This window comes from Orussus abietinus, unplaced genomic scaffold (assembly GCF_000612105.2).
Source record: "Orussus abietinus isolate OABI.00-Male unplaced genomic scaffold, Oabi_2.0 scaffold26, whole genome shotgun sequence".
Taxonomy (NCBI): domain Eukaryota; kingdom Metazoa; phylum Arthropoda; class Insecta; order Hymenoptera; family Orussidae; genus Orussus; species Orussus abietinus.
In genome coordinates, this window is record NW_019395989.1 from 804,897 (window position 1) to 821,726 (window position 16,830).

Below are 16,830 nucleotides of genomic sequence, written 5' to 3' on the forward strand. Positions count from 1 at the left end.
ACCCAGGAACTCAATTTGTGCGCAACGGTTACGCGATCTGAAATCATTATGGTGGGCGAAATGGTACGGTTATGTCCCCGACGCCATGATGGTTTATGGTCTTGGGATTAATTACTTCCGGCAGGAATACACTGTTAAAAAAGAATATTATAATTTTATAAAATACTTGTAACAAATTTGTAAAATGTGGAAGCGTACGCATTTTTCTACAAAATCTCATAGAATTCTAATACGACGTTACAAAATTGCAAATTTATTTCCAAGATTATCATTAATGTATAGTAAGTCACTTTGAGGACATGAAAGCTATTATTTTACTACAGCCTTACGTACAAAAGGTGTATGCATTTTATGAACATTTTTAACTGGGTAGAAGGGAGGAGGAGATTCAGGATTAGCTAATAAAAACGCGAAAATAATCCGTTTAGGAGTCACCGAAGCAAATCAGGATCTTATCTCCCCGAAGAGTGCCTAAATTCGCTTCCATGGCACGCGTCGCTCTACTTCCCAAATGTATCGATATCGATCTATCGACGTTCCTTCTCCGTGCAGAAAGTTTGCCACGAGTAAAAGCTTCGTTTCTACAACAACAAGAAAAAATAGATCCGAAAGTCCAGCGAGCATTTTAAACCCGATTTAACATTACATTCGTTAAACATTCTCCAATTATCATTTCTTCCCATCTTCTGGCAGGTCGATTTAAGCGCGGAATTATCCGTAAGAAAAAATTCGTTGCAAAGAAAAAATTTCTTCGGGAACTTCCGAAGCGAGAAATTATTTTCTCTGTTAGTCCTTTCAATTTTCCCCGCACGTACGCGCGTAGAACCGGGTTAAAAAGGGCACCGCGCCGCCATTCCTCGCATTATGCATCACCTCTCAGAATGCCTATTCTCCGCGTAATAAAGTTTAAATTTTAATCCCACGCGATCCTGGGGACAAATTCAGGCACATCCTGGAAAAGGAATCTGCTCGGAAGCGTGCCACTGTTGTCTCGGTTCCGCTTCCCATGCCAGGGCGCGCGACTCGTCCCTCGGAATCTAAATAATTTCCCTGCGATCACCCATTCGCCTCATGTCCGACCGGATAACACACATTCGCGGGGGGCAAATTAAATAAAAGGGGCTGGCCACTCCTCCGTCACTCGCAGTTCGATCGCCGATCGCGTGTGTCATCGATCGACCGATCGATCGCTAAGCGAATCCTCGGTACATTGTCGAGGACGAAACGGAAATCGGGAGACCGGAAGTCGCGAAGAAGTAAGGAAAAGGACCCTGACCCCCGAGGAACCCCCGTAAACAAAGGATGAGATCCTCCATAGTGCTGCTCCTGTCGATCCTGGCGATGGCAACGGCCAGCCAGGACCTTCTGACGAGGTCCTTGAACCACTGCTTCGGGGCCGAGTCCTGGACGTCGTGTCTGAAGCAGGAGGTCCTGGGGTACCTGGACGAGAGACTGGGCACGTCCACCGAGGCCAGGTCCTTGGACACCGTCGACGAGGCCCTCATTTCCAGGACGGTTAAGTACCTGAAGAGCTTCGACTACAGCCTGGATCTTCCGCTCGTGGAGGCGAGCTTGAAGTATAGACCTAGCAGGAGCCTCCTGGGCCTGGACCTGGAGTTCAAGGACGACGTCGCCACCAGCCAGGCCAGGGGCTTGCTGAAGAAGAAGCTCCTCCTGCCGTTCCTCCTGCTCCTCAAGTTGAAGCTGAAAGCCCTGATGCCCATCTTCGTCGCCATAATCGGCATCAAGGCCTTGAAGGCTCTCGTGCTCTCCAAATTGGCGATCCTCATCGTCGTCGGCTTCATCGCGGTGCAGTTCTTCAAGAAGGGCGGCATGATGCCTCCCATGGGTGAGATTATATAAATAATGGATGATTATTAATAATTGACTTCATTTACAAGGTTAAGTAGGTGCTACTCGGAGTAATGGCGACAGTTTGCGCGACGGTAATGGCAGAACGTGCGGTACCATAATGGCGTCCTCTTCCAGGAATGTCAATGGAGGCCGCGTCTTCTGCGTACGGGGCTCCACCATTGTCGACGACTTCGAGTTACGACCCGGCCAACACGTGGGATGGAAATGGGCCTTATTCTCGGGTCTGGACCCCGTCCAATGGCGCCGATGCCCAAAACTTGGCGTACAGCTACTACTCCGGCAGCAACTCCAACTCGTACAGCAACCCGTCTTCGTCTTCTTCGTCCTCTTCGTCCGCAGGCTCCTCTAGCTCGACGAACTATTAAACCGGATGTCCTTGGATCGACGTATCGCTGGTTCCGGATTGGAAGTTAAGTCGGTTCAGCTGGAGATCGTCGGCCATCTTCTTCGAGGCCTCGCCCAAAGACGCGCACCAAATAACCCCGCTACACCTGCAGGACCTCCGCAAGAAGAGAACCCGACTTCCGGCCGGAAGTTAGATCCTGGTTTCGAGTCCTCGAAGGCTCTTGGACTGCGACATGGCGGACGGTGGAAGCCGCCTCCTTTGATTATTTATACTCAGCCATTGTCCTTAATTTATTGTCGTTTTCCCGTATCTTGTTAATAAAAGCATTTCCACGAAACTTAATTTACTCGCTTGTATTCCTGGCGTCACGTGACGTCCTCGAGAAAGTGTATTCCGTGGACGAAGACAAGCGACGCCATCTTTGAATCGAAGAGGCAAAATGTAGCCCGACTTTCTTCAGGGTTGGAATGCACATTTTCGGGGAAAACATTTTTACCCATATTCCAGGATCGTTTGAAAAGATTTATCGGTGAGTCCTACTTTTTAATTGCAGGTGCATCAAAGTAAAATGCGGCGTTTTCATGTCACGCTATCTAGCGAGAAATAAGACGCGTCGATAATTGCGGAGCTTGGAAGTCTCGAGCGGCGCCATCGGGCGGAGAAACCTCTAACTGAATTTGAAAGTAACGTCTGCAGGTACAACCTTCGGAATTACGCCTATGGAGGAAAGATCTACATAACCTACAACTGCACCTCAAAGCAACGTCTGTGCGTAGTTTCAGCCGGGACTTAAAAGATAACGTCACAGTCGCCGTTATCTCCGCTTGACTGGAACGAAAGGGAGCTGATACCATTAATAAATACCTCCGCGATGATTAAACGGCATTGAAATTCCAACGAGCAATAACTCTGGACAACGTTTTTTCCATCGAGAAATGGAAACTTAGATGCAATCGCGTCTAGGAATTTTCAGACATCTTTATTGTTTTAGAGAACCGCTCTTTTAATCTAAAAGAAAATCCCGGTTTACGTGGGGATTAAGATATCGGGGTTATTAGTTAACGAATTAAACAATGGTGGTAGGAAACGTTTAATCGAACGGAATTCGTTATTAAGATTAACGGTGCCAATTGAGTTTCGATCGGGTTTAGTCGAAGAAACGGCATTTTTCCCTCCCCATGGAGTGGGAACCGAGTCCGCATCTCTCGCTACCGGGACGGAAGCTGCAACCGCTAAAGTACCGGAGAGACCACCGAGTGGTTCCTCCTTGGGACCCTTAATCGGCGAGTTTTCGACAAAAAGGGTTTTAAACGGAAAGTTAAGTCGTGCGGTAGCTGCAGGGCTCTTTAGTCTTTACTGGAACCGTCACCATCCGAATGGTCCCTCTTGCCATTAAATAAAAAATCCAAGAAAAAATCTTCCTCCATTCCAAAACGAGCTCGACTACCCCTTACGCAATCTTATCAAGAAACCTAGAAAATTATTGAAACCCGATAAAAATGAGATTCGGTTAAAATTCAATCCGACTGGGATTTGAACCCTCGCCCTCCACGCTCCGTTAGAACAAAAGGAGAATAAAAAAATGATTCTACTTTGAGAGATATAATAAAATCCTGACGCGATTCGGGTTCACTTTCTCCTGGATTTTCGATTTCAGGACCGAAGCCGCGAGCGGTAAATTCTCTCGAAGACCACCGGGAGTTTCGTCCCAGGAGGAGAATCGTTAAAAAGGGCGTCGGCTGGGCAAGACAAGGACGAGAAGAGGGGTCCTTGTCCACGTGGCCCTTTCCTTCGGCGCGGCGACGAAAGCCCCGAAAAAACCGCACTGACCAGAAAGCAGCAGTAAAAGTTTATGGCGCAAGGGGACTGTAATCTCGGCCGGCAACGGAGTGCGGAAAAGGGTTCACAGAGAGGGTAGCGCCCTGCGCCCGACTAAGGCCATGGTCAATGGCCAAAAGTGCCCCCGACCACCGGCCAATGGTCAAATCTCCGGTAATCCGCTTACGGAGGGAGCCGGACCTTCTCGGCGGCCGACCACAGGATTTCCATCCGCCAACCCTTTGACTGATCCTTCGAGGAACTCTCCTGGCTACCTTGCTTACCCGAAAATCGAGTTTCCGGCTGGGAACCGACGACGTCACGCGAGGACCCCGAAATCTGGGGTCGTTTCGCTGATGATCGGCATCCCGAAGACCGCGAGTCCTCTCCGAGGAGTTCCCAGAGAGGTCCTTTCGGGATCCTTCGAGAGACTAGCCCCCCAACGAGGTTCGAGCGAATCGGGCCGACGTCCTGGGATCATCGAAGAAAATGGATGATGGGGATGCTGGACAATGGGGATTATATTTCGAGGGGCCATCCCGTGCCTTGCTCCTGGCGAATAATAGGTCCTGACGGTGACTAATTGCGGCCGAGGGCCGAAGTTGCACCCTTTTGATACCCTATCGAAAATGGATCCTTTTTTCCCTGGATCCCTGCCACTCGCATCCGGTACACTTCGGTCAACGGAATGGTCCCAGGACACTTGTTCCCCTTTATCCTGGCACGTGGTACCCTTCGGGATGCTCCCCCTTGTCACCAGCACCTGTCTGCAAGGTTATCAATGACGTTCCAAATTGTACTTCCTGGTCCCCCTATCGAGGATGCAGTCAATATGGGTCCAACACTTTCGCTGCACCCTGTTGCAGGATCCCACCTGCTGCACCTGGACCCACCCTGCTGCAGGTCGCATTTGTGGTCGTAATCCCAAAATTTGGCCTCATCCCTCCGAGAGGGACTTCCTCTCATTTTCTCCCATTAATAGCCGGGTTCTCACGGTCAGTTCGGACTGTCTTCTCTTGGCTCTCCCAAGTTGTTAAAAAGGTATTCCAATTTTCTAACATTTCTCTTGGATGTTTTATTCAAGCATGGGATGCCAATTTCATAAGTCCTTATGATTAATATCAGTCTGTATCTCGGAATTGTCCCACATTTCTCGTGGTCATCCAAACGTGGTTTTATCAGGATTTTAATCACTCGGAAGTACCAAAACGTCTCCGTCATGTAGGTACGGAGGTGCGTTTCTCGAACATGCCGATGGCGGGTCTTTCGAAGCGCAGGGGGTGGAAAGGTACGACACTCTGTGGGAAAGTTCCGTCTTCATTGTCGTGGTTCGTCATTAAATCCAGGAGTAATTAACTTTAACTCGAGTACTCGGTAGGATCCTTCCGGTTTACGGCCCACTTAGGGCACGGCTTAACTCCTTCCTTACTCAGCTTCGAGTACTGCACGAGGCTGCCGCCTTCTCGGCCGCTTCAGGAAATGTCCACCTTCGGCCGCCATCTTGGAACGGCCGACATCCTTAAAGCGTTCACCGGGAGCGATCTCGATTTTTTATGCGTTTCTATCTCGACGTCCTGGAATTTTCTCGAAAGGGAGCTCGAAGCCTCTCGCAGGAAATTAGAAACGAGGGAGGAGAAAAAAGGACAAATAATCGTGGAACTCGGCCACGTGCTCGAGGACCAAAAGGGCGGTTAGGACAGGAAGCTAGGCTTCCTGCGCGGCGATCTGCCTCGATAGAATTATACAAAAACCGCGCCGGTTGTCCATCGACAAGCTGCGGCGGTTTTTATGCCGCCCATTACTCCGGGGGAGAGAAAAAAAAAGCAACCGGGAACCCGCACGACGAAACCTTTCCGAAAAGTGGGAACCTTTTGTCGGGCCTGCCGGCGCGTCCGACGTGGGCCATTGGAGAGACAGAGAGGTCACCATGCGGCGAGCCGCGAGTGCGAGCGAGAGGACGCGAGGAGATCGGACCAGGCGCCTCTTATGCAACCGGAAGCGAGCACGCGGGGCTGAAGAGATCGCTTTTTTACTTTCATTGCGTGATTCCGATACTCCCCGATTTTCCACTTATCGCCGAGCCAGAGAATAATTCCCTGGAAATTGCCTCTAAATGAATTAATTTTAATTAATCAGATTAAACCGAGAAAGTGGATTTCTAACCTCCCGCCTCCCTCTCCTGTATAAAGTTATCTCCAGAAAATCGGTTTAAAATTATTTTTTTCCACCCCCATTGTCACGGGGAGATCGGAGATACTCAAAAAAAGGACGCAAAGGAGACCGAAATGGAGACGTTTCCGATCCTTCGTCCTGGCAGACCCTGAAGAGAAGGGACTTTCTCTTGTACTCGTCTTTTAAATTTTCTTCAGGTTGCTTCCAGGGGGGCGGAGGCCTTCGAAGAGTCGTCAATCGCATCGACGGTCAAATTTATGTTTTCTCTCGATGCCAATCGGGTCCTGAAAGGTCCTGCGACCGAACCAGGAAGGACAATGAGAATCTCGTTAGCACTCGTGCGATTCTTCAGGGTCTTGCTACTTCCCGATCGCGTCGGCGCATCGCCTCTCTCTCTTTTTTTTCTCTCTTCCCCCTTTTTTTAACAGAGATTCCCCAAGATAGCAGGAGGTGCTTTCTTCTTCGGGGAAGCTCCCGTCTTCGGGGTGGACACTTTACGAGCAACCCTTCGACGAAGACTTGCCCGCAAAATAGAATGCCGACAGAATGGAGTCGTTAGCGCCAACTTTGACCTGTCGCGTTTCCAGGTGTCCCTTACCTGCGAAATGACGCACCTCTTCGGGATCAGCCATTGTCTTCTTTCTCCAACCCCTCGTTTATTGCCGAGGCCTTTCTCCAGGGTGGACCCTGCGACTTCCCCCGAAATCCGTGAAAACTCTAAAACTCCCTTAATGACGCCTTCCGCCGTAAACGTCCCGCCTTTTCGGAAACAAAAGGACGAATTTCCCTAACACGTTTTGCTACCATGATCAAACAGCCGAACGAAAATTTTTTTATACCAAATGGAGCGTCCGATAATAATCGTATAGTAAACGATGCATTTTTATCATAAATTAAAATATATACTTTCGATACATGTTTCTTAATTCTTTGATTCCAGGACGACTCCAAGCTCGTCCTTCGCGATCCGGTAACAAAGGACCAAGTTTGATGCCCACGTCCATTCCGGTGAACTTTGAAAGGCCTCGACTCGACCCGAGTCACGGTTGTATAATCGTCCCGAAGTGTCACCGGCTACATTCGAGGAGACTATCGCCGGATCCTTGCAATCCGCACAAAATATCCGACCTCGTCGGCTCGCTTCCTGGTCCCGTGTAAACGCGCGTGCACCTACACGGACTCGCGTGGCGTGTACGCGCCGCGATAAATCCTTGAATTTCAGGATTACGCGGCAAGGATCGAGCGAGGAAGTAACGATGCAGGACATTATGCGGAAAGAAAAACCGCCATTCTCCCTTCCCGATAGGATCCCCCTGCAACCCCGTGGACTCACTTCCGGTTGCATAAGCGCATGCTGACTAATGCAGTCTTGGGCTCCTTCGCGTCCTTTCCAGCAATTTTTCATCGCTTTCATTGACATCGAATACCCGTTCACGTCTTTTTTTTTAAATTTTTTCCCATTTATTCTACAATTTTGATAAATATAATTTTTTAGTAACGTTAAACACTCCTTCGCAATTTTTCTATCGCTCTTATCAAGATCCAGGCCTTTTCCACAATTTGTCGAAACATTTATGTAAACGAGTTTTCGGAAGAATCACTAATTTTTTTATTTCTTCGTCACGCGTCCGGAAAGAAGAATGGCTGTTTTCGGCTTTTTAGCGGGTGCCTTAAATGTCTCTCTGGATAGGAAAGATAGCCGCGGAAGTGCTCCTATTTCCTTTTCCCGCCCGGGGACGTGTCTCTCCTGTTTCGATTTACGGGGTAAACAGGGTTTTCCCCGAGGAATGCTCGCATTCCCGCTGGTTAAACTCGTTACACAGTCGGGAGCCGGAAAAGGGAAGCAAGATGGCCGAATTCGGGCGCGCCGGAAACAAGATTCTGCATAAACAAGTCGGGGAACGCTCCAGGCCAATGGCGGGGGAGAAACTTCCGTTTAATATCATCCGGTCCTTCTCGAGAATGCACCGACTCCCCTTAAGGTCCCGCGAGTTTCCGAGCAGGAAACTCTTCTCGTCCTGCACCCACTTGCAAGCCCTCCTAACCTAACTTAACACCGGCCCTTCTCGTTTGTACCTACAGAAGTGTCGTAAGGAGTGCTACCCGCCCTGGCAATCGGCAATCTTCACGAGATTCGCAATTCCTGGAATATAATTTCAGATACTGCCCAACGACCCTAACCTAGCCGTATAGAGGGACGAAAGTGTCATAAGGAACGTTACGAGTCCTGAAAATGGACATTTTTCACAAGGAAATATGACGTACCATTTCATAATGGCAAAGATTCAAAGAATAGCGATCCAGGAATCGAGCACCTGCATAACACCCTCTCACGAAAATACCATGCAAAATTCCTGGAATTCACGGTTCTAACCTAAAACCTGAACATCTCGTTTCCGGGGAAGGCTTTGCAAGGGATGTTTAAAATGTCAATGTACAAGTCTTGGAATTTGTATAATAGCATCGAATTCAGGAATTTAACGAAGATAATTCCTGGCACGGTTGTGCAGTGGGGAAGATAGGAAGCCGAGGTCGATTCAGGCGCGCCAGGAATTCGCTCCGATTGGCGAGAGCCGATGGGACCACCAGATAGAACCATGCTATTGGTGGTCCCAAGGGAACCAGTCCGATTGGCGAACACGCCGTCCATTGATCGGGTTCAAGGGCGAATCGCGCTGCAGCTGATCGCCCGTGTCCGCCGCGTCTAGACGGCGCGATTAGTCGAACCTACTATCGATGGTCTCGCTAATGGCGACGCCATCGAGCCTCGTCCCTGCGCGACTTACGCACGCGATCAGCACGCGTGTGGGTGGCTTCCGAGTCAAGAACCGCCAACCTAACCTAACCTAACCTAACCTTTCTTCGAGAAGGAATTCCTGAAGTCGTTAGAAAAAGGGCGCCGATTAATCCGACGCCCCGAAATCCAACATCCGCTCCTCGACGCGAACCATCCGCTGACATCACGTCAGGGTTAAAAAAAAACAAGTTTACTTGATATTATAATTTTTGGTTTATTCGGGAATCGTTAAAAATGGAGGCGATGAGTATTGAAAATCCGTTGGGTTTCCTCGCTTTTTTTCGAGCTGTTTATCGGGGGTTCAGCGATCGATCGATCGACGATGTTTCCAGGTCTCGATCCATCGAGTGTAGCAACCTTTAAGCCGCGCTCGTCCTCGCGCAGGATTCGAAAGGACATTCCTGAGAGGTGTCGTCAGGGATTTCGCGGATTTTTGCTGCGTTCCCGGGAGGCTTCCTTAAAATCGAAAGTGACGCGCCGGGATGTCTCGCGCTATCGAAACGCGCCCAAACTAAACGATCGATTCGACGCGTCGGGTGAAATCGAGCCGCGCCGCCATCTTGGGATCGTCTGCATCTCCGCGTGCTCCTCTCTTTTTACGCATATTTCTCATCCTCTCCTAACAACGGGAAGCGGACTCGAACAGGAAGCGTTCCCAAGCCCCGCGTTCTCCGGAATTGCTTTCGTGCGATTAAAGCAGATACGCCCCAAGATGGCGCAGGGGGTTGCACGGTTTCCGAGAAGAAAAAATCGGGGAAAAAAGGGGAGGAATAAAAAAAGAAGAGGGAGACGCAGAATCGGTGCCGGATGGATCTGGCTAGAAAGGTACTTTGAAAAAACGAGGCCTGGTATGCGGAAGGGTTGATGGTACCCCGGAATAGATTTTTCCCCCTTTCTTGCCCCGCTACCCCCGCGGCGATTTCGGCCCATTTTTTCTCCCAGGCGGGTTCAAAGGTCCCGTTAGGTCGCTCATCGGCAAGCTGCCCTTCTTTCGGCGGACCTTCTGTCCTTTTTTCATCTTTTTATCCCCCGACTCGCCCCCGCCTAGACTGTTCATCCCTAACCTAACTGTCCCGATCCGAGCGGCGTCTGCTTCCGCGTTCGCCATGGAACCCGACACTCATGCACCGTTTTTTTACGGGGCCTCTTCGTGCACGTAACCCCCCGAACAAATGCGACCTCCCTGATACGGAAGTACCGCACCTTCCATAAATATTCACTGCTCCGAAAATTAATATCACATAAATTAACTCGGATCGCTGTTGTACATTTTTTAATCACATCAATGCCAATGTCTTCGTCTTCTTGTCGAATTAATTTTGGAAACGTTTGTTAACATTTTCCGCGGCAACGCGTTTCAACGTTGCGACGAAACGCTCCGCCGCGCTCGCGGTGGAGTTTATGCCTCTCGTATTTATATTCTCGCGGGTTTATCGGGGATGCGTGCGTGGTGGTTTATGCGTTTCCACGGGAGCCTCGTGCGATAATATTGCACGCGTTTCCACGGCAGGATCACGGCATCGCTTCGACGCTCCTCGACGCTCCACGACGCCGAGACCGGGAATAATGACCGAGGCCGTGGGATGCATCTGTCGCGGAATAATGCATAGCAACCTGAAAATCCACGTTGCGTTACATCTCGAGGATTGATCGCAACGATACTTCCCACCGAAAATTCGACGTTGAAAAGGGGAAAAAACGCACCGCCAGCTCGAAGAACGCCTCGACAAGAACGACTCACCCGCTCGCTTCACCAGCAACCCTGTCTTTCGCTAAAAGTGCAAATGCCTCTTTTTACCGCGGCTTGCGTAATTTGACGCGAAATATTTGTTTCTACATATCTCCGGTATGATTACACTTATTTATCCACGTCTACCTTGGTATGTACCGAGACTGCTTCCGCGTCCTTGCACCTCCGCGGCATCCATGCCTTTGTCTCCTTTCACCTTCTTCCGCACTCCTTTACCCGGGATTTTACCTTCGAGTCTTTCATCTCGCTCAACCTTTGCCGCTCTTACCTTTAAGCGTTTTCACCTTCGCCGCCTACTTTCTGCCCGGTATCGATATGAATCACGCGATAGGATCGAAATTACATAAATAAAGTCGATTTATTCTCCTCTTTTAGGGAAATGCAAATGGCGGCGCGTAAGGGATAGCGGACGAAGGTTCGGGAATTAATCGCGCGAAAAAGGATTCCGTGGTAATTTTATCCGACCACGGTGATCCACGGAAATTCTTTCCGGAGTACTGTTAGCGGGTTCCGCCTCCGCCACAAAAACCTCCGATTACTTCCGCGTTCCCCCTCCGGCATCTCATCTACTTCCATCTTCTTGACATCGTTTACCTCTCGATTGCCTCCCTCACCTTCAACCCGATTTAATCATCGGCCGCGAACTTTTGTTCCCGCGAGGCGTCATCGTCAATCTCGCTTCCGTTTCCGGACTTTCTTTCGATTTTCCCTTCTCCCATCATGGCGCATATTTTCCGGTCTTAAGCGCATTGAATGCGACGTTGTTACTTATTATTGCCACCTCGAGGCGCCTCGTTAGGAAAAAATCTTCCACGGCAGCGTTCGAGTTACAGCCTAGTTTTTTACTTTTTTCATTGCAGCTCGTAGTTGTAATTAAGTTTTGCGCGTTACTCGGTCTCGCAGCCGTTAACGCGTCTCTACGGATAGTTTGTCAATTGCGATTAATAATTCCCGGGATTTTTACGACTCGTTTGGATTATCCGAATTTCCAGAAATTCGGGACGCCCACGCACACACCCTTGCTCGAGAAACGCGTCGCGCCTATTTCGAACAATGGCATTGTCGAGGAACGTGCACAGCCTTGGCAATAACATGGAGCGCAATTATAAGCCTCCGTTTTGAATGATCCTCGTCGACGTCGATAAAAGGTTTGCAAAAAAGCGTCGTTCCGCCGTTGCCGTTCCCTGCGTACCTCCGGAACGCCGTTTGTCCCTGTGGAAGCGTCGGGCCTATTCCGGAGGTTAATTCGATTTCCACGTGAAATAATAACTCTTTGAATGTTTACAAAGTATTTATTTGGTGCAATTAATATACGATACAATGTCTTATATAATACAATTGTTTTTTTCCTCTCGGTGTCAAGTCTGCAGCAATGGCGTCGTTGGCGGCGTCCTCTTGGCAAGGTCGCTCCGCGGGGGGTCTCGCGACATTTCCTCGGGAAAGCCACCCCGCAAATCCTCCCAGGGGGGTAAAAAAGGAGAGGTCGCTTCGCGCCAAGGTCTCGCACCGTAATTTGCGTTCGCTAATTTATCGGCGACCTTTTTGTCGTCAAAAGCGGATTTATGAGTTTACGGCGCGCCTAGGCCGCCATCCTTCTTTCGCATCTGGCGCGCGACGCCCTGCGTCTCTCTCGCTTTTTTCCAGATTCTTCCTCCCCTGCATTCCTAACAACCGAAGGTCACGGAATCGTCACTAATCTCGACCTAACGGGGGATTTCTGCAAAAATTCTACTTTACCTGGCCCTTAGGACGCCTTGACAAGTGGGAGGTCGACGAGCAACGGAGGTGAGACACGAGAAAGAATAAACATGGCGGCCCGGATACAGGAGATCGCTTTTTCGCATCTTATCTCCCACTTTTATCTCAAGAACGAGATTTAGGGTCATTTTTACTTCTGATGGACGACCAATGATTTTTCTGCACCAAGGAAAAAAAAATTGGTTCCATGAAATTCTTTCTGGGAGAGGTATAAGGGATCCTTATGGTTCTATTCATGGTTTCAGGAATTTTGTACATCGTTTACATTAATAATTGTCGTATAATTTTGTAAAACGTTTAATTGATCCGAAGGTAGTTCAGAGAGACGAGTACCGTGCTCTCGACGAGACTTCCGAGTCATCTCTTAATCATAGCGGAGTGCGAATTGAAATCGAAATGGAGTCCTTAGGATTCCTCTGGTCGGCCTTGACAGAAATGATCGCCAGGAAGAACTTACAAGGACCTCGCTCGGGGGCAGGTCCAATGGTCCCCGAATAATTTGTCGAGTCTACAATGTCCTTTTGTCCGAAAACTGCATTCAACCTGCAGACAGGTTCCCATTGGCTCGTGCTCCGAAGCGACCTCGAGGGTCGGACATTCTTCCAGGATATTGTCAGATCATTTCCTTAAATCATCCTGCATACTCGCATTAAAAGGTCTCGCCTCTCTTATTTTAACACGCCTCGCTGCACCGGTGGACGGATCTCTAGCAGTCGCCATGACACTTTTATTGCGACGTCCAGAAATTAAGAGGAACCGAAAAGGACGGGAAGTTTCAAGGACCTCGTATTTTTTATTTCAATGTTAAAAATAGAAAAAGGAGCAACGGTGGGTTTCACGCTGTGTTCTCTGGCCAGGCAAAAATGTCCTTTGACACGAATTGGAGAAGACATTTTTATATCGCAGATCCTTGCACGACCTCGAGAATCATGAACGACGCACTCGGTACATGTCGACGCAAACGTCGCTAATGTCCATGAAGACATGGGCCTGCAAAAAAGGAGGCAAGAATTAAATAGTACGTCCTTCTCCCGTGAAAAAGCTTCCTCCGGCAGGAGCAGCTTCGAAGGAGCTCTAAACGTTGGGAAACCTCCGATAGAACGGGAAGAAATACTCATTGTTAGAAGTATTCGTTACGATAACTGCATACATACGTGTCGTGGACAAAAACGGAAATCGTGCAGAGTAACGATCCGCCGGCGATAATTATTTCCCTCACAATTTGTTCTTTCACTGCCCCGCTCTTTCCCGACACGAGTCGTTGAACAAATCTGGGCGATTTGTATTATTTGTCGAATTGCAAGTTTCACCCTAAGAAAAAAAAAAAAAAAACGATAGTTGACGGAAACAAATATATATATAGGAAAACGTTGGGCATAATTAAGGGCGGCAGAGGACGCGGAGGAAACTTCCCCGAAGAGACGCGTCGAAGATATAATCATCCCGCGGGACTTCCGGATCCTCGAGAAGAGGCGACATTTTTCTTCTCGCTCGTGGCGGGAATTTTAAGGAGCAGGTTCGGCCCGACTTCCTTTTCCTTTCGTTTCGAGGCGGTCTTAAAGGCGGAATCGCTCGCGTTTTATTTATAGTCCAGCTCGGCTTATTTATACATCAGAATGTCGGAAGACTGGACGAGTAGACAGGACTTGTCAGTGGAGTAATCTGCATAAATCGGCAGTATTGTTGCGGCATTGAGCTAATCGTAGAATTAATTTCAATAAATTAGCAGCACTGCAGTAAACCCTGCCACCGTTCACTCCACAAAAGTCGAGCTAACCTAACATTGCACCGAGTCCGAAACTTCCTCGTCGGCTCTTGAAATTCGGCCACCTTAAGGGGATACGAAAGTGGCATCCGAGACACGAATCGTTCACGAAACATTTCTCCAAACTGGATACACCGAACCGTTTCAAACATTACACCACGAACCCGGAGGCCATAGGGAAGATCCTGCCACCCTTGGAATTTATTTTGTTCTAAAGAATTTTTAAAATATCCATAAAAAAATTTGTAAGAAATCGAAATTTCACGGATGTCAGGACCTTCTGTGTACCCTCGATATTAATATTGTAAAGTGTGAATCGATTCGGTATACCCAGTTCGGAGAAAAGTTTGACGGACGAGACGAAAGACGCGACTTTTGCATCACCTTAAGGATAAGGCGTTGATCCTTCCCCAGGTGAGAAGGGAGTCGGCGAGGAAGGTGACGCAGGCGAGGGAGTGTTAGGATCGGAGGAGGAAGAGCTCGCGAGAGAAGGGAAAGGGGAGGTCCGAAGCACAGGAGGCGGAGAGGCAGAAGAGACGAGAACCCAGTAACCCAGTGCCGAGTCCGCTCCCCGAGGTCTGCAAAAACAAAAGAGAAGCGCGTGCCACGCGCCGATCGGCCGATCCGCGATCGTTCCACCGGCGCGCGTTGCGTCCGGCGGCCGAGTGGCGGCGCGGCGGTCGCGCGGGGGATTTTTAATCGGGGGCTGCGCGCGCACATGGAGTGGGGGAAGGTTGTCGAACGGCGGTAAAAGGAGCGTTACTTCTCCGAGCCTCTAGGAATCGCGGGGGACAGGGGTCGACCTTCGAGGGCGAGAAAAAGGTGCAGCTTGGTTCCCTTTTTTTTTTTTTTCTTTCCTTCGTAACTTACGATTTATTATACAAAATGGAGAACCTTAACGCTCGAGAACGAGAGAAACAATAATTTAAGTATACGGATTACGAAGTAGGGAGTGACTACACCACCGGCCTTAGTCGGGGTGACGTTCAGACGTGGCGACCCAGGTGGCGCGCACTTCCGAGCGTGACCTCAAGTAACGATCTTCGACCTTAAACACCTAGGGGGGATTCCTTTTCTAGGAGGTCGCAGGAGCGATTCGACCATTCCTACGGAGACGACGCGACTCGGGTTCCACAGGGTTGGGTAAGCATGATACGCCGGGTGATATGCGTATTTTCTACGTATATATTACAACATACAATACGTTCCTAATTTTCAACGCAAGCGCGAAGTACATTTTTAAATAGAAAGTATTAAAACCCCTTGGAAATTTGACATTAAACAGGGTTAAGTCGAAGGAACTTCGAACGCAAATTGTTCCTTAAAATTGTTGTAAACTATTACTTGGTTTATGCAATATACGTGAAAAACCGCGAAATTACCTAACCCTGGCGCGCTCGCTAACTTCACGCCGGGCCCCGGCCTGCTACGTGATACATATATATTATCGGTAAAAAAATATATGCATATGCTCGTGCGTATGCTATATATACTATTTATATATATATATAAATATATATAAATCTGGAGGCTTCTCTCTAGCTCTTTGACACCTACAGGATCGGGGACGCCGTGGAGCTCGCGTGCGCTCATCGAACACTTCGGAGTGATCATTGAGATTAACTAAATCTGCGATTAACTAAGGTCGAACCTGCATCCCGAACCCCCGAAATTAGCAGCACTTTTCGCGAGACATAGTCATGGCTGCCTGGCTAGTGATTTTGGCGCTGGTTTCGAAAGAAAAAAAAAACTAAACGCGACCTCCCCCGGTCCCTCATTTCCTGCGGTTCCTCCGAAATCAGACATTTCTGGATAGTCACTAAATATTCACGGTGAAAATCCACGAACCACTCAAATGATTTTCGGGAAGTAAGTCAAGGAATACCGCAGGTAAATCGAGGGACCGGGTACTCCCGATCGCGTCTCAAGTCGACCCTACGTATACTCGGAATACTCCGATACATGTTCTTCTTTTTTTCACGCTTTTCTTCATTACTATAAAAAGAAAAAAAAAAGGATCTAAAAATAATCGCACGCGTTTTAACACATTTAAACAGTGATCAACGGTGTCGGATTAGCGTTGGCTTTCGGAGGGGAAGAATCCGCTTCCAAAATGGCGGCCAAAACCGACGCCGTCTTGGAAGCGAACCGTCCAATTTTGGGACAAAAAGTGGTTCCAAACGCGTGGACATAAATTATAATTAACAGCGGGGTATTTCGGTAACTCGTGTGCGTGCGTGCATGCAGGTGTTACGCGAGATCGAGGATGATAATCGGCGATTAGCGATTTCGAAAAGTCGAGCACCCACGCGGAGGCACGCACGCGTGTACTACGGAGCTTGGCTTTAGGCTCGGGGCCTTGAAGCATTGTTGCTACAGGATTTAGCGGAAATAGTTGCTCAGCCAACTACCGCTCGGAATTCGATGTCGGAATATTCAACAACGTGTTAATTGCACGCCGACGAGTATGGCGCGCAACTACTGGTTACACCGTTAGCAGTAGTAATGGTAATAGGACACTATGCATAGTGGGAGCAATTGCGAGTATC

The 16,830-nt window shown here is 48.9% G+C and overlaps 1 protein-coding gene across 1 annotated transcript; it reads left to right on the forward strand.

Annotated features, from left to right (window-relative positions):
- The first annotated feature begins 1,302 nt into the window (after positions 1–1,302).
- LOC105703631 lies at positions 1,303–2,240 on the forward strand. The gene is made up of 2 exons (XM_012432134.1): positions 1,303–1,849; positions 1,990–2,240. The coding sequence occupies exons 1-2, from the start codon at positions 1,303–1,305 to the stop codon at positions 2,238–2,240; spliced, it is 798 nt and encodes a 265-aa protein (XP_012287557.1).
- The last annotated feature ends 14,590 nt before the right edge of the window (positions 2,241–16,830 follow it).